Source organism: Tamandua tetradactyla, chromosome 17 (genome assembly GCF_023851605.1).
Source record: "Tamandua tetradactyla isolate mTamTet1 chromosome 17, mTamTet1.pri, whole genome shotgun sequence".
In the NCBI taxonomy this organism is placed as follows: Eukaryota; Metazoa; Chordata; class Mammalia; order Pilosa; family Myrmecophagidae; genus Tamandua; species Tamandua tetradactyla.
Window position 1 is genome coordinate 8,337,392 of NC_135343.1, and position 21,091 is coordinate 8,358,482.

A 21,091-nucleotide genomic window follows, 5' to 3' on the forward strand; every position below is an offset into this window, starting at 1 on the left:
CAACTAATTCTGGGCAAGTCCTTTTATCTCTCTGGATCTGTGAAAGAAGTCAACTGGAAATTAGTTAATTTATGAGGTCTAATTTAACGTATTATCCAAACAAATAAAAGAGTCAGGACTGATCTGGTATGCAAAGAAATATCTGCACTTAATAGAAAAACAGATAATTAGTTTCATAGATAGAAAATGCATATGTTTTGGGGAACAAAAGACAGATAATGTTTCTGGTGCCCAGATTTTATTCTGATAAAGTGGAGCAAATAATAACAAATTTATGTATTACTTTGTCTTGTACTGTCTACTCAGTTTCAACTGTTCAGGCTTCCTACTTACCAGCAAGATTACGAACATCCTTTATAAAATGTTTCCTTTTTGGCTGCATCACAACACTGTCTGTGTTTTCTAAAACGTAAAATTAAGACTGTATTATAAATACCTAGGTTATACGTTCACATTATTTATAAAATATCAACAGAAAACAAGCAATTTGTTAAATAAAAGCATACCTTTGCCTTTATGTGGCTTTGGATTTCGGTATACGAATCGATCCAAGAATCTCATTAGTGTGAAATCCTGCAGTGGGTCCCCTGAATACTGAATATAATTTCCCTGAAAAATGGGAAAAGAGGGAGAGACTTATGAACTGAAGTATATACACATTCATATACTCTCATGTGTATGAATCTAGATTAGAAAAAGACCTTCTAGTAATTTGCACTTAAGTTACAAATATGCAATAAATGACCCCTTTCTCATGTATATTATTCTTTACTTGAAAAATTAAACACACACTCAAATTTTATTATGCAATGCTGACTTTATGGTTAGGGAAATAATGCAGCAGTCACCTAACCATGCACCAGGAAGCAGACCCTGATGTGGCAAACTCAGCGAACGGGAAAGAGAAGGGTGCTCTTTCTCCAGGTGAAAAGCCAAAAAGTTATAAATGTGGTGTTCTGATGTCTTGTATTTCCATTCATCTCAGAGTGGGAAGAATTATCTGGTTGCTGCTCTAGATTAAATAACCACTGTTTGATTACAAGAGCAATAAAATGTATATATGATTCTATTTGGTGGCAAAAACAGTATGGCATTTTATTGTCTAAACTTATTTTTTTTCTTATTTCTTGTCTCCTGAATATTGCAGACTTACCTGAAGGATAGTCTTTGCAAAAAGGGCCACAGAGGGATGAAAATGCTCAGACAGCTAAAATAAAATATATGAATGTCAGTATTTTGAATGTAAATTCTTATTATAATTGCAGATTACTTAAGAAAATCCAAAGAATTGAAATTTGCAATGTAAATATATTCTAACAATGAATCTCAAACACTGTGGTCTCAGGACCACTTTATATATTTTAATATCATCACAATTTTGTTTGAAAAGCAAACTTTGCAAGCTGGCTTAAAAGAAGACAGTCTGGGACTTCTGGGAAGATGGCTGAATAGAGTCGCTCAATATTAGCCCTGCTTCACGGAAAAGTTAGAGAGGGGACAGGAGGGAAACTGAGGTAGCAATTCAGGAGTACTGCTGACCTGGGAGAGGCTTCTGCACCACATGGGCCAGTTCTAGTTGCAGAGGCCAAAGAACTGAGAGGCAGAAAGCTGGAGCCTGGCACATAGCCTATGGGAGTTCACAGATGGGAGCTTGGGACTAGGAAGTAAGTGAGGCCGTGTGCCTTGGGTGCACTACCCTCACCAGTGCAGCCCGTGACTGGCGACTCACCCAAAACCCCACGCACCCGAACCCCGTCACCCGTTTCCATTCCCCACACTCTAGATGCACTCCACCCCACCAGCCCCCCCCTCACATACCTGCCTGCACACCCCCACCCCAAGTGCAGCCCAACCCACCTCTCCTGCGCCCCACCCGAGCACTACCTCCCCCTCCCGTTCACTGCAGGCTGTTGTCAGTGCATAAAGTCTGCAGGCACTAACCTCCATACCCAGGCTACCCCCGACCCCCCGCCCATAGTGTCGCACAGCTTCACCCCGCCCCTCCTGAGCCTTGTGCATCAGTTTACGGCACTCCTAGACCCATGCATGCACACGAACTCCCAATCACATCATTCAGCTCTAGGAACCTCAGTTTACAGCAGTCCTAGAATCACGCTTGTGCACAGCCCTCAGCCTCACTTCCCAGCTCTGAGAAAGGGCTGACCTGCGCAGCGGGGTACATCTGCCCCCAATCCACAATGGCATAATGCCGACCTGCTGCCACAGCTCTAGGCATGTGCACAAAGGGCCCCATGCCTTAGACCAGCACACACCAGGGTTACGCCCCCCAGACCAGTGCACCCACATGGCTATATTCTCCCTGGCCGCTGGGCGCCCCCGTTCACAAGCATCAGTGTAACATCCGCAACCTGCGCTTATACCTGCCCTGAAACGAATCACTGTACTGAGGGTTCCACCCCATACCCTGCATCCTGCTGTACAACCATCCCACAAACACAAGGCCTTAGATTACTGAAAGAAATCAACTCCCAAAGTAAATCAGTCAAGATATTTACATGCCACGAAGACAGCAGAAGATCATTAAGCATATCACAATGCAGACAGATATAGCCAGCCTAATGACAAAATTAAAACACCAGAGGAGACACAGATGTTGGTACAACTGATCAAAGATGTTCATACAAGTCTATTTAATAAAATAAATGGGATGGCAAATGACATAAAGAAGATCAAGAAGACAACAGAAGAGCATAAAGAGGAATTTCAAAGAATAAACAGGAAAACAGCAGATACACAGAGATTAAAGACTCTGTTCACCAAATAAAAAACATACTAGAGGCGCACAACACCAGATTTGAAGAGACAGAAGAAAGAATAACTGATACAGAGGACAAGATAATTGACTTCAAAGACTCAAAACAGCAGATGCTAAAAGAAGACAGTCTGATCTAGAGGCTCAGCCTCTTCAGAACATCAGCTAGTTCCATCTCCCTACCCTGTATTACTGACAGCCCCTTTCAGCATGAAAAAATCAGAATGGCCATATACCCCTACAGGGTGAGATAGAAAGATCAAAAGTGATGGTGGAGTTATACAGAGAAGATAGGGTTTAAAAAATGAATATGATTGCTGAATCTTTAAACTAATACTTAACTAAAAGAAGTATCTTAGAGCACCTAGAAGAAAAACCTAAAATTATATAAATTTTAACCCATACCAAACTTTGAAATCTGTTCTACAACTAACTGTTGTGTTGTGCTTCGAAATCTATTGTTTTGTATATATGCTATTTATCAAAAAAAGAAAAAAAAATCGATTGTAATGATAAAGTATTTATTCCTTCTAGCCTCCTACATTCTGGAAAAGCCAGAAGGAAAAATCTGAGAGGATCGTATGGTAGCCCATCACAAACTCTGGGATCTGTCCTGTAACTACCTGTTGAAGAGTATGCTGAAAATTATTGCTTTTTTCTTTCTTGCTTTATATATATGTTATATTATACAATAAGGAAAGTTTTTAAAAAATTTAAAAAAAAAAAAAAGGCAGCAGTTTGATTTTTACATCTGCTCCTGTATTCTATGTTACTTTGGTTGAAGTATATGAAGAAAAACTGGCCACACAGATATATGAGTTCCTTGGAAAGAATATTTAATAGTCTTTCAGACAATTTTGGATATTCTTTAATACTACCTTAAAAACCAGAGATCTGTTACAATATGGAAACTGAAACCCTATCAATTGACTTTTGGTTTTGTTACTTAAAACTGATTGGTCTACTCTGAATGGATGTTTTATCCATGCATGACTCTAAAGCACTGTGCCCTGGCTAGTCATTTGGAAAATATGGATAAACTGAATTGTACAGTTTTTCCAAATGTTGACACATTTCATTACACAGTATCACAAAAATCACACTGTTTTATACCACCACTATTTTTACTGGAAAAGTCTTTAAATATTAAAAAAGCTGTGAAGTTCAAGGTTTTGGATTCAAGTTTTCTGAAATTCAAATTTTTGCGTGAAACCTTGAATTTATGATTGGCAACAAATACTATCAGTTGTTTTATTGAAGCAATATAGGTCACCTACATTCATTTTTATAAAATGTCTCCCAGGGCGGGCCACGGTGGCTCAGCAGGTAAGAGTGCTTGCCTGCCATGCCTGAGGACTCGGGTTCGATTCCCAGTGCCTGCCCATGTAAAATGTCTCCCAAATACCGAAGTCTGTATGACCAGCTTGTCCGTCAATCATTCTTTCATGATAAAAAGTAGCCAGTGAGTGGAGCTTTCAATAGCAACTGCACAAGCGCATTTCCTTGAGATAATCTTCATACTTCGGTATGCCACAGAAATGCTTTATTTGCCAAGTATTCATATAAAATATAAAAAAAGACGTATTTTAAGGTGGAGATAATAAAATCAGTAATTTTCCTTGCTTCACTATTCTTTTTTTTTTTAGAGTTTGATCTGCTTTTCTTTGTTGCCTAAGAGTTCTTGTAACTTCTCTTCTGCTCTTTGATTTGTGCTCAATGGTGTTATGTTCTACCAATACTTATTTTTGTAGAGGCCTCATGTGTAATCCCACTTACATTTTTTTTTATTAATTAATGGAAAAAAAGAAATTAACCCAACATTTAGAAATCATACCATTCAACATATGCAATCAGTAATTCTTAACATCATCACATAGATGCATGATCATCGTTTCTTAGTACCTTTGCATCGGTTTAGAAGAACTAGCAACACAACAGAAAAAGATACAGAATGTTAATATAGAGAAAAGAAATAAAAGTAATAATAATAGTAAAAAAAAAACAAAAAAAAAACCTATAGTTCAGATGCAGTTTCATTCAGTGTTTCAACATGATTACTTTACAATTAGGTATTACTGTGCTGTCCATTTTTGAGTTTTTGTATCTAGTCCTGTTGCACAGTCTGTATCCCTTCAGCTCCAATTACAACATTATCTTACCCTGTTTCTAACTCCTGCTGGACTCTGTTACCAATGACATATTCCAAGTTTATTCTCGAACGTCGGTTCACATCAGTGGGACCATACAGTATTTGTCCTTTAGTTTTTGCTTAGACTCACACAGCATAATGTTCTCTAGGTCCATCCATGTTATTACATGCTTCATAAGTTTATCCTGGCTTAAAGCTGCATAATATTCCATCGTATGTATATACCACAGTTTGTTTAGCCACTCGTCTGTTGATGGACATTTTGGCTGTTTCCATCTCTTTGCAATTGTAAATAACGCTGCTATAAACATTGGTGTGCAAATGTCCGTTTATGTCTTTGCCCTTAAGTCCTTTGAGTAGATACCCAGCAATGGTATTGCTGGGTCATATGGCAATTCTATATTCAGCTTCTTGAGGAACCGGCAAACTGCCTTCCACAGTGGTTGCACCATTTGACATTCCCACCAACAGTGGATAAGTGTGCCTCTTTCTCCGCATCCTCTCCAGCACTTGTCATTTTCTGTTTTGTTGATAATGGCCATTCTGGTGGGTGTGAGATGATATCTCATTGTGGTTTTGATTTGCATTTCTCTAATGGCCAGGGACATTGAGCATCTCCTCCTGTGCCTTTTGGCCATTTATATTTCCTCTTCTGAGAGGTGTCTGTTGAAGTCTTTTTCCCACTTTGTAATTGGGTTGGCTGTCTTTTTGTTGTTGTTGAGTTGAACAATCTCTTTATAAATTCTGGATACTAGACCTTTATCTGATATGTCATTTCCAAATATTGTCTCCATTGTGTAGGCTGTCTTTCTACTTTCTTGATGAAGTTCTTTGATGCACAAAAGTGTTTAATTTTGAGGAGTTCCCTTTTATTGATTTCCTTCTTCAGTGCTCTTGCTTTAGGTTTAAGGTCCATAAAATCGCCTCCAGTTGTAAGATTCATAAGATATCTCCCTACATTTTCCTCTAACTGTTTTATGGTCTTAGACCTAATGTTTAGATCTTTGATCCATTTTGAGTTAACTTTTGTATAGGGTGTGAGAGATGGGTCTTCTTTCATTCTTTTGCATATGGATATCCAGTTCTCTAGGCACCATTTATTGAAGAGACTGTTCTGTCCCAGGTGAGTTGGCTTGACTGCCTTATCAAAGATCAAATGTCCATAGATGAGAGGGTCTATATCTGAGCACTCTATTCGATTCCATTGGTCGATATATCTATCTTTATGCCAATACCATGCTGTTTTGACCACTGTGGCTTCATAATATGCCTTAAAGTCAGGCAGTGCGAGACCTCCAGCTTCGTTTTTTTTCCTCAAGATGTTTTTAGCAATTCGGGGCACACTGCCCTTCCAGATAAATTTGCTTATTGGTTTTTCTATTTCTGAAAAACAAGTTGTTGGGATTTTGATTGGTATTGCATTGAATCTGTAAATCAATTTAGGTAGGATTGACATCTTAACTATATTTAGTCTTCCAATCCATGAACACGGTATGCCCTTCCATCTATTTAGGTCTTCTGTGATTTCTTTTAACAGTTTTTCGTAGTTTTCTTTATATAGGTTTTTTGTCTCTTTAGTTAAATTTATTCCTAGGTATTTCATTCTTTTAGTTGCAATTGTAAATGGGATTCGTTTCTTGATTTCCCCCTCAGCTTGCTCATTACGAGTGTATAGAAATGCTACAGATTTTTGAATGTTGATCTTGTAACCTGCTACTTTGCTGTACTCATTTATTAGCTATAGTAGTTTTGTTGTGGATTTTTCCGGGTTTTCAACGTATAGTATCATATCGTCTGCAAACAGTGATAGTTTTACTTCTTCCTTTCCAATTCTGATGCCTTGTATTTCTTTTTCTTGTCTAATTGCTCTGGCTAGAACCTCCAACACAATGTTGAATAATAGTGGTGATAGTGGACATCCTTGTCTTGTTTCTGATCTTAGGGGGAAAGTTTTCAATTATTCCCCATTGAGGATGATATTAGCTGTGGGTTTTTCATATATTCCCTCTATCATTTTAAGGAAGTTCCCTTGTATTCCTATCTTTTGAAGTGTTTTCAACAGGAAAGGATGTTGAATCTTATCAAATGCCTTCTCTGCATCAATTGAGATGATCATGTGATTTTTCTGCTTTGATTTGTTGATATGGTGCATTACATTAATTGATTTTCTTATGTTGAACCATCCTTGCATACCTGGGGTGAATCCTACTTGGTCATGATGTATAATTCTTTTAATGTGTTGTTGGATTCGATTTGCTAGAATTTTATTGAGGGTTTTTGCATCTATATTCATTGGAGAGATTGGCCTGTAGTTTTCTTTTTTTGTAATATCTTTGCCTGGTTTTGGTATGAGGGTGATGTTGGCTTCATAGAATGAATTAGGTAGCTTTCCCTCCGCTTCGATTTTTTTGAAGAGTTTGAGGAGAGTTGGTACTAATTCTTTCTGGAATGTTTGATAGAATTCACATGTGAAGCCGTCTGGTCCTGGACTTTTCTTTTTTAGGAAGCTTTTGAATGACTAATTCAATTTCTTTACTTGTGATTGGTTTGTTGAGGTCATCTATGTCTTCTTGAGTCAAAGTTGGTTGTTCATGTCTTTCCAGGAACCCGTCCATTTCATCTAAATTGTTGTATTTATTAGCGTAAAGTTGTTCATAGTATCCTGTTATTACCTCCTTTATTTCTGTGAGGTCAGTAGTTATGTCTCCTCTTCCATTTCTGATCTTATTTATTTGCATCCTCTCTCTTCTTTTTTGTCAATCTTGCTAAGGGCCCATCAATCTTATTCATTTTCTCATAGAACCAACTTCTGGTCTTATTGATTTTCTCTATTGTTTTCAATTTCATTTATTTGTGCTCTAATCTTTGTTATTTCTTTCCTTTTGCTTGCTTTGGGATTACTTTGCTGTTCTTTCTCCAGTTCTTCCAAGTGGACAGTTAATTCCTGCATTTTTGCCTTTTCTTCTTTTCTGATAAAGGCATTTAGGGCAATAAATTTCCCTCGTAGAACTGCCTTTGCTGCGTCCCATAAGTTTTGATATGTTGTGTTTTCATTTTCATTTGCCTCGAGGTATTTGTTAATTTCTCTTGCAATTTCTTCTTTGACCCACTCGTTGTTTAAGAGTGTGTTGTTGAGCCTCCACGTATTTGTGAATTTTCTGGCGCTCCGCCTATTATTGATTTCCAACTTCATTCCTTTATGATCCGAGAAAGTGTTCTGTATGATTTCAATCTTTTTAAATTTGTTAAGACTTGCTTTGTGACCCAGCATATGGTCTATCTTTGAGAATGATCCATGAGCACTTGAGAAAAAGGTGTATCCTGCTGTTGTGGGATGTAATGTCCTATAAATGTCTGTTAAGTCTAGCTCATTTATAGTAATATTCAGATTCTCTATTTCTTTACTGATCCTCTGTCTAGATGTTCTGTCCATTGATGAGAGTGGGGAATTGAAGTCTCCAACTATTATGGTAGATGTGTCTATTTCCCTTTTCAGTGTTTGCAGTGTATTCCTCACGTATTTTGGGGCATTCTGGTTCGGTGCATAAATATTTATGATTGCTATGTCTTCTTGATTAATTGTTCCTTTTATTAGTATATAGTGTCCCTCTTTGTCTCTTTTAACTGTTTTACATTTGAAGTTTAATTTGTTGGATATTAGTATAGCCACTCCTGCTCTTTTCTGGTTGTTATTTACATGAAATATCTTTTCCCAACCTTTCACTTTCAACCTATGTTTATCTTTGGGTCTAAGATGTGTTTCCTGTAGACAGCATATAGAAGGATCCTGTTTTTTAATCCATTCTGCCAATCTATGTCCTTTGATTGGGGAATTCAGTCCATTAACATTTAGTGTTATTACTGTTTGGATAATACTTTCCTCTACCATTTTGCCTTTTGTATTATATGTATCATATCTGACTTTCCTTCTTTCTACATTCTTCTCCATACCTCTGTCTTCTGTCTTTTCGTATCTGACTCTAGTGCTCCCTTTAGTATTTCTTGCAGAGCTGGTCTCTTGGTCACAAATTCTCTCAGTGACTTTTTGTCTGAGAATGTTTTAATTTCTCCCTCATTTTTGAAGGACAATTTTGCTGGATACAGGAGTCTTGGTTGGCAGTTTTTCTCTTTTAGTAATTTAAATATATCATCCCACTGTCTTCTAGCTTCCATGATTTCTGCTGAGAAATCTACACCTAGTCTTATTGGGTTTCCCTTGTATGTGATGGATTGATTCTCTCTCGCTGCTTTCAAGATCCTCTCTTTCTCTTTGACCTCTGACATTCTAACTAGTAAGTGTCTTGGAGAACGCCTATTTGGGTCTAATCTCTTCGGGGTGCGCTGCACTTCTTGGATCTGTAATTCTAGGTCTTTCATAAGAGTTGGGAAATTTTCAGTGATAATTTCTTCCATTAGTTTTTCTCCTCCTTTTCCCTTCTCTTCTCCTTCTGGGACACCCACAACATGTATATTTGTGCGGTTCATATTGTCCTTGAGTTCCCTGATACCCTGTTCAAATTTTTCCATTCTTTTCCCGATAGTTTCTGTTTCTTTTTGGAATTCAGATGTTCCATCCTCCAAATCACTAATTCTATCTTCTGTCTCTTTAAATCTATCATTGTATGTATCCATTGTTTTTTCCATCTTTTCTACTTTGTCCTTCACTTCCATAAGTTCTGTGATTTGTTTTTTCAGTTTTTCTATTTCTTCTTTTTGTTCAGCCCATGTCTTCTTCATGTCCTCCCTCAATTTATCGATTTCATTTTTGAAGAGGTTTTCCATTTCTGTTCGTATATTCAGCATTAGTTGTCTCAGCTCCTGTATCTCATTTGAACTATTGGTTTGTTGCTTTGACTGGGCCATATTCTCAATCTTCTGAGCGTGGACCGTTATCTTCTGCTGGCGTCTGGGCATTTAGTCAGATTTCCCTGGGTGTCGGACCCAACAAGGTTGTAAGATTTTTCTGTGAAATCTCTGGGTTCTGTTTTTCTTATCCTGCCCAGTAGGTGGCGCTCGTGGCACACGTTTGTCTCACGTGTTTGGAAGGGATCCCCCTGTTCACTGTTCTCCGTGGCCTGGGGGATTTCCCATCCAATCCTCTCAGTTGGTCCGGGCGGCTGCGCGTGGTGGGGGCGTCAGCCGCCGCCGCTTGAGGGGACCCTTTGGCTGCTTTATTAATTCCCCTATTGGTGTTTGGTTGGACCCAGTCCCTGCCACTGTTGGAAATTCCCTCCTCTCCCTGGAGGGGTGTCGTTCGCCGGCCGCAGCGGCCCGGGGAATTCACCACCGGACCAGGAAGCCACCCGCGGGGGAGGGGCATCGGTCGCTGGCCACCGCGGCTTGGGTAGCCCGCTGATCCGAGACTTGTAGCCGGTCCAGGAAGCTGCCCGCGGGGGAGGGGCGCCAGCCACCGCGGCTTGGGTAGCCCTCTGATCCGAGATTTGTAGCCAGTCCAGGAAGCCGCCCGCAAAAGAGGGGCGCTGGCCGCCGCGGCTTGGGTAGCCCTCTGATCCGAGACTCGTAGCCGGTCCAGGAAGCCGCCCGCAAAAGAGGGGCGCCGGCCGCCGCGGCTTGGGAAACTTGCCTCTCCGAGACTCTCAGCCGGCCCAGGAAGGAGGGAGGGAGAAGCTCCGGCCGCCGCTCGGGGATCTCACCGCAGCAGAGTCTCGCAGTCAGACTAGCCAGTCCAGACTGGGTACGCTGTGTGTCCATTCCCTGCCGTGGCCCCGGGAGCTGTTCTGCACTGTTTCTGTTCACCTAGTAGTTGCTCTGGAGGAGGAACTAAGACGCACGTACCTTACTAAGCCGCCATCTTGGCCCCTCCTCCTCTGTGATTTGTTTTTCCAGTTTTTCTATTTCTTCTTTTTGTTCAGCCCATGTCTTCTTTATGTCCTCCCTCAATTTATCAATTTTGTTTTTGAAGAGGTTTTCCATTTCTGTTCGTATATTCAGCATTAGTTGTCTCAGCTCCTGTATCTCATTTGAACTATTGGTTTGCTCCTTTGACTGGGCCATATTTTCAATTTTCTGATCGTGATCTGTTATCTTCTGTTGGCGTCTGGGCATTTAGTCAGATTTCCCAGGGTGTTGGACCCAACAGGTTGAAAGATTTTTCTGTGAAATCTCTAGGTTCTGTTTTTCTTATCCTGCCCAGTAGGTGGCGCTCGTGGCACACATTTGTCTGCAGGTCCCACCAGTAAAAGGTGCTGTGGGTCCTTTAACTTTGGAAAACTCTCGCTGTGGGGGAGGTTTGCCAGCCGAAGTGGCTTGGAAGAGTGCCAGCCGGCCCGGGGGTCCGAACGTGGGGAGGGTCACAGGCCGCCGCAGCCCGTGAGAGTGCCCGTCCGAATTTCCTAGTGGGCCCGGGGCGCCAAGCATGGCGGGAGGGTACAGCCGCCGCGGTCCGGGAGAGTGCATCATTCCCAGCCGGACCGGGGAGTCATGTGTTTGGAAGGGACCCCCCCCGATCACCGTTCTCCGCGGACTGGGGATATCCGATCCAATTCTCTCAGTTGGTCCGGGGGGCCGCACGTGATGGGGGCGCGGCTTGAGGGGACCACCTGCCCAATTCTGCCAGCTGGCCCGGGAAGGAGGAAGGGAGGGACTCCGGCTGCTTTCCGCCCCGCCCGGGGAAGCCCGCGCCCCTCGGCGATCTCACCGGAGCGGGTTCTCTCAGCCAGTCTGCCGTTCCAGGATGGAGTACGCTCTTTTTGATCTCTGTCGTGGCTCCGGGAGCTGTTCTGTATCGTTTCTACTCCCCTAGTAGCTGTTCTGGAGGAGGAACTAAGATCCGCGCGTCTTACTAAGCCGCCATCTTCTCCGGAAGTCTGCTTCATTATTTTTAAGTGATACTGGCTGTTTTTTTCTTTTCTATTCGAAGAATGTGGTGGTGAAAATATAATGGCTACTAGTGCAGTCTGGTACACTGCCTTAATTCATGCTGAGGCCCCAACAGTTTTACCCTTCTTTTCTTTTACACCCTCAGTGCCAATGTTAACACAGTTCCAGAGGCAAATAACATCTTGGTGTTACTATAAAAACAGTTTTGACTTTGCAGACACACGGAAAGAGTGTCAGGGACCCCAGAGATGTGTGCTCACACTTCGAGAGACGCTCCACTTATTTACTTTACAAAAAGATGATGTGAAATACGAATTTCTCTGAAGCATTTAAAAAGTAACTGTTATTTGCAAAAAATTCTAACAAAACTTTTCAGGGTCATCTATTTCTTAAACAAATATTGATCTCTTTTACAGAACCATTATATGTGACATTCTACCTACAAAAACATAACTTTACAGCCATGTAAAATATCCTTACTCTACATTCACATTATTATCTCACACAGTTTCCTCCCCAAATGTGGAAATGTAAATAATTTATCAGAGACAAAAGAAATATGAATGATTTCAAAGCATCATAGTCATGCAACGTACTTCTACTTGCTTCTTTATAACTATAAACTGGTGTTTAAATAACGAAACAAACAGTCAGTGTTTATTGTTTTCAGGAAGAAATAAAAACTTCAAGGTGTTAAATCCATCAGGGCAAATATATAGCATAATGAATTAAAAAACAATCTGGAATTATTTTACCTTCTTGAGTTCCCAAAGACTTGTATTTTCAGCTCCACAGAACAAAGGGTTTCTGCTGAATGGATCATACGTATTTAATTGTTTGCCACCTGAAAAAAAAAAAAAGGTACTTTTCATGCTTTATTCCTAGCCCAAGAGGTCACTTAAACCATCACCATTAATGCTGGTATGGATAAATATAATGTCTAACACTGTAGATCTTACCTAGATTAAAATTTCAACAGTCCCTTCAAGAATTTATTTTGGTATACAAGCAAACCAGGCAGCCTGTGTGTCCCAACTATTAAAAGCTCCCTTCAAAAATTTCTCCCAGTGGTAGAATGCTTGCCTGCCCTGTGGGAAACCCAGGTTCGATTCCTGGCCCAAGCACTGCCCCCCCACTCCCAAATCCTCCTTTTCTAAATTGCAACAAAAGGTGCCTGTTTCTTGGTCAATTAGATCTTAAGTGTTAAGACGGCAAATAACCTGAAAATGAAAAAGGCCTAGCTTTACAGTGCTCTAAATATTTGTCTTTATTCTCAATTTAGCTTCTAGGGCAACTGATGGATTATTTTAAAAACTTTTCCTGGGGGCTACCAGACTTGTCTTCTAGCCTTCTCAGGCAAGTTTAGAGCAATTAAATAAGCTGACCAAGAGTCCCACAACAATTTGAAGAATTGATCTGGCACCATGTTTCTTGATCCTCAAGGCTAATATTCTTTTTATACAGCCTCAAATGAAGAGGCTGTATTTCTAAGGTTTCTTTACCTCTATTATTCAATTAGAACTAGTAAGAGATTGAATTTAAACGGCAAAAAACATTCAAAGTTTCTGTCTCACAGAAAGTTTTTGGTCCTAAAATATTAAGAAACCACAGAAGGTGAATATGATGGTCAAATGAAAACCCAAAAGCCCCATATTATTTATAACATATAAACAAGTATTTCTATTTATAAATCAAACTTTGCTATAAACTGTCTTCATCTGTGTTTCTTATCTGAGGCTTTACATGTAGAGATAAAAGTCAGGAAACTAAAACTGCTCCAAAGGTATACACTTATCATATTTATATCTGAAGCAATGAGGTTTCCACAGTTTTCTCATTTAATTTTCACAGCCATAAAATGTGTTGGCTTTAATTTCTAAATTATTTGAAAATGTATATCACCTATAGTTTTGTCAATAAATAAGTGATTCAAGCAGATCTGGTTACAAGAGAGCCCCTTTTGCAAAACATTTTACATATGTACCATTTATTAATAAGCTGCATGCAAAATACATTTATACACACAAATTAATGAACAGGATGTCAATAACAAACATGCATGCTGTTCCTCACAGATGGTTCAAAGAAGGCTCAGGAGGACTTCTGAGCACACTCAGTGAATGCCTTGTATTCCCCAACTTCAGCTCCACGCCCTGAATGAGAAGTGCCTCCATTTACTATGTTTATGGATCACAGAAAATGATCCCTCTAGGTTAAGCATAAAACACACCCTTTTTGTCAGTCACACCATAGCTGCCCACTCCTACTTCTTGCCCTTAATGCAATGAATAAGTCCATGGTAAGTGAAAAACTGCCAAAGGGAATGCTTATTCCTAGTATGAACCCACATTTTGGGTAAAGGTACAATGTTCACTGGTCCCTCCCAGGAAGCCCATCTTCCATCAAATTGTAAGATGGCAAAAGAAAATGAGTTTTAGGTGTTGGAAATCTATTTTTAAGAAAGGGATGCTGAAGAATTTCAAAAGGGCATAATATTAATTTGTATTAAAATCAAAGGGGAGGGTGGTGTGATGGTGGCTCAATGGCAGAATTCTTGCCTGCCATGCCGGAGACCCAGTTTCAATTCCTGAGACCCAATTTCAATTCCTGGTGCCTGCCCATGTGAAAAAAAAGAATCAAAGGGGAAAGGGTGCACAGGTGTTTCAGTGGTATAATGCTTGCCTGCCACGTTGGAGACCTGTATTCGATTCCCAGCACATGCACCCACCCAACACCCCCCAAAAAGGAGGAAGGGGAATAAGAGTTCAAGAGAATAACTTAAAGTTTAAAAAAGCTCACCTTTCAAATTATCAAAGTGTACCCAGGAAGCAAGCTCTCGATTTTTGGTTTTCATATGACTTTCAGATGCAGTTTTTTCTTTCTCAACTTTTCTAATGGTTTCTGTTTCCATTTCTTTGTCTGCATCAGTGAATTTTTCTATGTCTTCATCATCTCCTATGTCAATAAAATTTTCTTCATCATCAGACTCCTAACAAAAAAGTAGTTTCATGAAACCAGGTTAATCAACTAGAAGTTGCAATAACGTCTGTATTCAATTAAGTGATGTAGAGCTCTGAAGAAGATTCGCTTATTAGAATTCTGTAAACACCACAAAGTTCTACTCAAAGTAAAATGATGGCCATCCATGATACTGAGAACAAGAGGGGAGATATATTCTTATCTCTAAATGTAACAGAGTTTAAATTTGAGCCATGCAACTTTGGGATTCTATCATTTAAAAACAATCAGCTCTCAAATAAATTCCAGATGCTTTGAAAATACTTAACAACTGTAGAGTGCTCAATGAATAATCCCATGGGTTATATGTATTTCTATTTCACAACTGAACAAACAGGCTTAAGAGAACTAGTTAACAGTTTAAAACCTTCTGAACTAACTCATAGCATTGCTAGTACAGTTTATAACCACTACACGGGTGTAGCCAAATGCCCAGCTAGTAAGGTGTGCAGCTGGGACTATAATACAGGTCTGTCAGATTCAAGAACTCATACACTTAGTTATTGTCACTGAAGCCAACAAAAAAATACCGATATGTTTCAGAACCCATGAGATTTAAAAAGTAGTTGTAAAATATACCAGGTGATTGTCTAGTTGACTTCTCAAACCCGGCTTTACTTTAATGATCTCAGAAACAAGATATAAAGCTCCACATATGAATGGCGGCGTCTGTTCACAAGTAACTTGAAGTAACCTCTTCACAAAAGCCTTCACCCGGCGCAACACAATGTCAGCTTTCAGAGACTTGTAGACAAGGTTAAGAAACATGGCTTGCTTGGAACATGATATCAACCCTGGATCCAACATCTTCCTGTAAAACAAAACAAGGCCAAATGTTTACTCATAACACTTCTCCACAAACAGGAGGCACATATGAGAAGTGACTACTAACTTTGTCTTAATAACAGATAACCTTCCCCTCTATTTTAGAAGAGATCATTTCTGCCTTAACAGGTAAACCAAAAGTAAATGACCCAACAGAAAGAATGAAGATAGTACCAGATTACAGAAGCAGGGAGCATCCAAGTTTGTAATTTCTTTTCTTTTCCAAGTGGCTCTCTTCTCTAGATTAATAGGCACAACCCAGGCAGCAATGTTTTTTATAGAAAGGCTAATCCAACCCAAATATGAAAAGTAATCTGTTTATTTTTTCAAAAATTTAAGGCCTTCAGATTGCCCCATGCCAGATAAACCCTGAAATCCAGAGGTACCAGCCTCTGCAAGAACATCAACTAATTTCTACCCCTAAGATCAACACCCCCTTCCACCATGAAGAAGTTAGAATGATCACTGCCCAGATATCCCTGATGATTAAATGAGAGGGAGGAGGAATAACAGAGAAATTCAGATTTAACAAATAATTATGACAACTGACTCATTATATAGATATTTCTTTTTAGTGTCTAGTGTATTAGAATAGCTAGAAGAAAATACCGCAAATACTGCACTACAGTCCAGTACCCCGATCTTTGATAATGATTGCATAGCTATATAGACAAAAAAAAAAGGCTGGCTGTCCTTGTTTGTATGGATCTACTTCTAGATGTTTTATTCTGTTCTACTGACCTATACAGCTATCTCCAACAATACTACGCTGTCTTAGTAAACTTACTTTTATTGTATGTCTTCAAACTGGGTAGAATGTAATACTAGGGATCAATAAGGGAGGTGGTGGTAAGGGGTATCAGATGTTTGAGGTTTTCTTTTTATATCTTTTCTGGAGTATGCTCTAAGATTGATGAATGAATGCACAATCATGATGATACTGTGAAGCACTGATTGTATACTGTGGATGGATTGTATGGTATATGAATACATCACAATAAAATTTCATTTGAAAAAAAAAGTAAGTAACTTGTGAAAACAGCAGTGGCCTAGAAGATCCGAGTTTCTGTCTCCCCTCTCGCTTTTTCCCCAAAGTCCCAGACAGGGAATTTGTCTTTGTCATCCATTATTGTAACAACAATGAAGTCCCAGCACTGAATAAGGGCTGAATACTTGCCAAATAATAAAAAACTTACGCAGTAAGTTGTCAATGTCTTTAGTGATTGTGGATTGCTCACTATCTCTCTAGGAGCCCAATCCTATACTGGACAATTCATGTATAGAAACTACCTTCTTTATTTACAGCCTTCAAATGCTCAAAACTATACAGTTATTATGAGTCCTTCTCTTCCCAAAGTCTCTCTTCTGCAGGTTGCTTAAGTACTATCTCATATGAACTTTCCAAGTTCTTTCTCTACCATAGTTGAACCCTAGTGATACCCCCAAAACTCTAGACTTCCACTACAAAAGGACACCCAAAATTAACAATTCTCCAGATTACTTCCTTTATTTAAAAGGAAATTTATAGGGCGGGCCATGATGGCTCAGCAGGCAAGAATGCTTGCTTGCCATGCCAGAGGACCCGGGTTTGATTCCTGGTGCCTGCCCAGGAAAAAAAAAAAAAAGGAAATTTATAAAAGAATCATTACTTCCTTATTTTAAACAGTTCTATTCTTTCACTAACACAAGAAATCAAAGTACTTAATTCTTGAAGCATTTTCATTCTCCTCTGCATACCTACTTCTCCCCATTTGTTAGTTCCATAACTCTAGTCCATCCTGGTCATACTCTGCACTCTTCAACCTGTGATACTCACTTATCCTCTTCACATTTAAATTTTCTCACCATTTCCACTCATCCTGTAACTCATTTTCAGTTATTCATTCCATTTTTACATCACCAGAAACATCTGAGAAGAATTTTGATATAAGTATCTTCACCATTTGACAGAAGAATATGTTCCTGAAGTTTTTATTAATCCAATTTTTGTAAACAAACTCAGCCCACTGACTTGAAAATTCAAATTTTCATTTCTCAGTCTTCTAAATGTGGTGATGTAGCTACCAGTATAATTTTAAGGATATTTTTTAAGGATTCTTAATAAAACCAAGTACAAATAAATACTTAGGTTTAAAAGCCCTCTGAAAAAGTCTATCTGTGAGAGCTCTTGGCAAACAGTAATTTAAAGAACGTAGGAATGCACCTTGGAGATTTTTAGACTGTTATATTAAACAGACTGTGATGTTGAATAGATATTTTTTTAAAGATCTGTTTTACTATAAAAGATTCCAAATATTTTCTAAAAATCAGACATTCTTATGACCTCCAAAAGTTAAAAAAAAAAAAAAAAAGATCCCAAGACTCAAAAACAAACCATTAGGCCTTCAGCCTTGGAACTCTTCTCAAACTAAAACAACATTAAGTAACTACTAAGTAAAAAAAATCATAGACTTTTATTAAAGGGTTGCGGAAAAATCTTTTTAGTGCACGAGTGCACTCAAGGCCATCAAATGCTATGAGTGCCGAAGCTGGCTGACTTGGATACGCCTACCTAACTGTGTGCTTTTAATAGCTGTATTACCTTGTACACATTACTGTACCATACAGGCTGGGGAGCCAAGAGGGTTAAACAACAAAACAAAAAAATGTGTGTAATATTTAATACTTAATATACACATGAAGATTACATTAGTTCACATACACATTAGCTCACTGGATTAAAAGTTCCAGTTCTGCCTTTATTTGCTGTGTTACCTTGGGCAAGTTTCCTAACTTCATAATAGCCCTTTAAGATAAGTGTTTTTCTCTCCATTTTACAGACAAATACATTCAGGGACAGTAAAATGAGATTAATCATAATGAGGATTAAATGAATGTGCTCAGAGTTACACAGCAACTAATGGCTGGGATGCAAACCTAGGCAGTGTGGCTTAAGTCTAAGTTATTAACTACCATGTTACATTTTCTTATAAGATCTATGTATATAAAATGATTAGGATGGATTAGAGGGAAATACAGTAAACTCTTGAATTCAGTTTGTTGGTTATAGTTCAAAACTTACATATAGTATTCAAGATATCACCCCTCTGTGTTGCAAAGTTCTGAAAACAAAATTTCAAACTGCAATCCCCAACACTTTTTATTTAACATACTTCTATTTTACTTTCCTGTTTAACAGCTGTCTTCCCGAAATTTAAGAGCTTCTAAGTTGGATTTTGCTCACTGTGCTATTTCCTGGGCACCCGGAACAGTGCCCAGCACACTCCACACTCAGAAAATATGTGCTGACTGCATCACTGAATGGTTACGTGGAGGACAGTAGGGAGGAGGTAAAGGGTCAAGGATAATGGGGAAAGGAAACTTGGATTACATCTCCAGTGCTATTTCTTTAATACCCCAAATGATTTAAAATAAATACTGAAAAATGTTAATCTTGAAATACTGGGTAGCAGGACATAGCTCCTGTTTTTCGTTTTGTTTTGTATTTTCCTGTATTTTAACAACTTCTCAAAAATAAAAAAAATTAAGCAATGCATTTAAAGCATTTAACACACAGTTTGTGCTCAACAGGGAAACAATGATTTAAACTCTCTTGCACCAGAGAGGAAAGGCATGTGCTAGACAAGATCAAGTTATTTCTCACATTCACATATTGTGATAGCATGTGCTTACCTGTATAATGCTGCATAATACCGATCAGATATTGACTGCTGAGAATTCATTACTTGGAAAAGCAACATTAAAGCCTGTACACAAGTATTAAAATTCACAACGTGCAACACTTTAAACAGCGTGTCAAGCTGCTCTCTCACTTTGTCATCACCAGTCTGAGCATAGGGGTATGCTCTATTCACTCCTGTTAAAAGGGCACTAAGCATTTTTGACTCAATATCTTTTTTCTTGATACAAGTCCGAAAAAAGCAAAAATAAAGGGTTATTAATTTGCTAGCCAAGTCACTTTCTTCATTGGAGAGGACCATTTGATTTAAAAGGCAAATTGCATAATACTGAGCTTTGGGGCTAATATTTGAGCGAAAGAGTAGTCTTTCCACTTCACTACACACAACTCCTTTCATGTTGGGATGTTTACAAAGTAATGTCTCTAACAGATGGGAGGCTTTTGTGGCTATTCTGTTCTGAGGATCTCCCAGTTTATTTACCACCTGCACTAGAAGAGCCTTTTCTTCTTCCGGTTTGTTACAAAGAAGCTCATGAGCCACTGTAAGGGCTCGAATTTTAGTGGCTGCTAGTGAATCATGGCTTAACGTTTCTAAGACTTGCACAAATTCAGCCACTAAGTGTTTCAGCTGGTGTTCAAAATACCATAATATCAATCTTCTATCTCTGGAGTCCTTGTTGCCACTGGACAACTGCTCTAGTTTGGTGAAAGGATGCTGGCTGAAAATTCGTAGCTTCCGACTGTCTGGCAGAAGGTCTGTAATGAGTAACTCTTTGAAAGTATCCAAAGCCACCAGGCACTGCTGTTTGCTACCCTTTTTTTTCACAAGGCTCACAAGAGTTTCTACAAACTGAAGGGTATGAATAGCATCATCCTGAATCAGAAGGATCATGGCTGCCATCCTATCACCTAGTGTCCCGGAAGACACAATTGCCTTCATCCAGGTAGAAGAGGCTCCCTTTTGATTATTCGTTTTACTTCTAAATAAGGCGATTTCATGCTCATACAACTTCTGAGCCAAGGCTTTGTACTTAGACACAACATCCCGAGGCTGGGGTTCCAAAGAATATTCACTGCTATGCTCCAAATCAAACCATTTGCCTCCAGGTTTGAATAACAATGTTTGTCTCTCAAAAAATTCAAACATGTCCCGTAGCTTCTCTTTCTTTGGTATGGTACTATTGTTCTCCTCAGAAAGTTGTTCTGACCTCTTCTTATTTTTGACCTTACTGTTCAATGTTTGTTCACTTTTTGCTGTATTTTGCTTTTTATTATTTACTTTAGATGCTTTCATTACTTCTTTGCTGGCATCTTCTTTAATAGCTGGTTCATCTTCCTCAATTAAAAAAGCTTTTGCATACTTGGCCAAACTAAGATTTTGTATAAATGCTTCCAATTCACCTTGCTGAAAGTCATCAATTGCTCCTTTTTTGCCTCCATCCACCACTTCTTCATTTTCATCCAAAGTAGCCAGCATAAGGTAATCTTGCTGCATAAATACGGAAGAAAGTTAAAAATTACAAATCTGACGATTTAGTTAAAACTCAAGAGTTAAAACTGAATTCAGTTAATTTGAATTCAGTATGTTCAAAATCAATTAAATTGGCTTATCATGGTACTGCCTGGGCACCCTATACCAAAATAAATATTTGATGGCTCAAATAGTTAAATGTGAAAAATAAAACCATAATAGGAGAAAGCACAAAGCAATTTAAAAATAGTAATTTCATAGTAGGCAAAATCTTTACAAATCTGACATAAAACTCAAGGCCCAGAAAGGAAAGGATAGGTAAGTATATTAGTTTCT

The 21,091-nt window shown here is 39.0% G+C and overlaps 1 protein-coding gene across 1 annotated transcript in view; it reads right to left on the bottom strand.

The window, feature by feature from the left end:
• CEBPZ (CCAAT enhancer binding protein zeta) overlaps positions 1-21,091 on the bottom strand; it is a 38,561-nt gene that overhangs the window by 15,668 nt on the left and 1,802 nt on the right. Inside the window, exons 2-8 of the mRNA XM_077133996.1 lie at positions 19,278-20,773; positions 15,360-15,591; positions 14,562-14,751; positions 12,518-12,606; positions 1,154-1,207; positions 507-609; positions 334-402 (exon numbers count right to left, since the gene is read on the bottom strand). Coding sequence (XP_076990111.1) covers positions 334-402; positions 507-609; positions 1,154-1,207; positions 12,518-12,606; positions 14,562-14,751; positions 15,360-15,591; positions 19,278-20,773 — 2,233 coding nt within the window. The remainder of the gene's footprint in view (positions 1-333; positions 403-506; positions 610-1,153; positions 1,208-12,517; positions 12,607-14,561; positions 14,752-15,359; positions 15,592-19,277; positions 20,774-21,091) is intronic.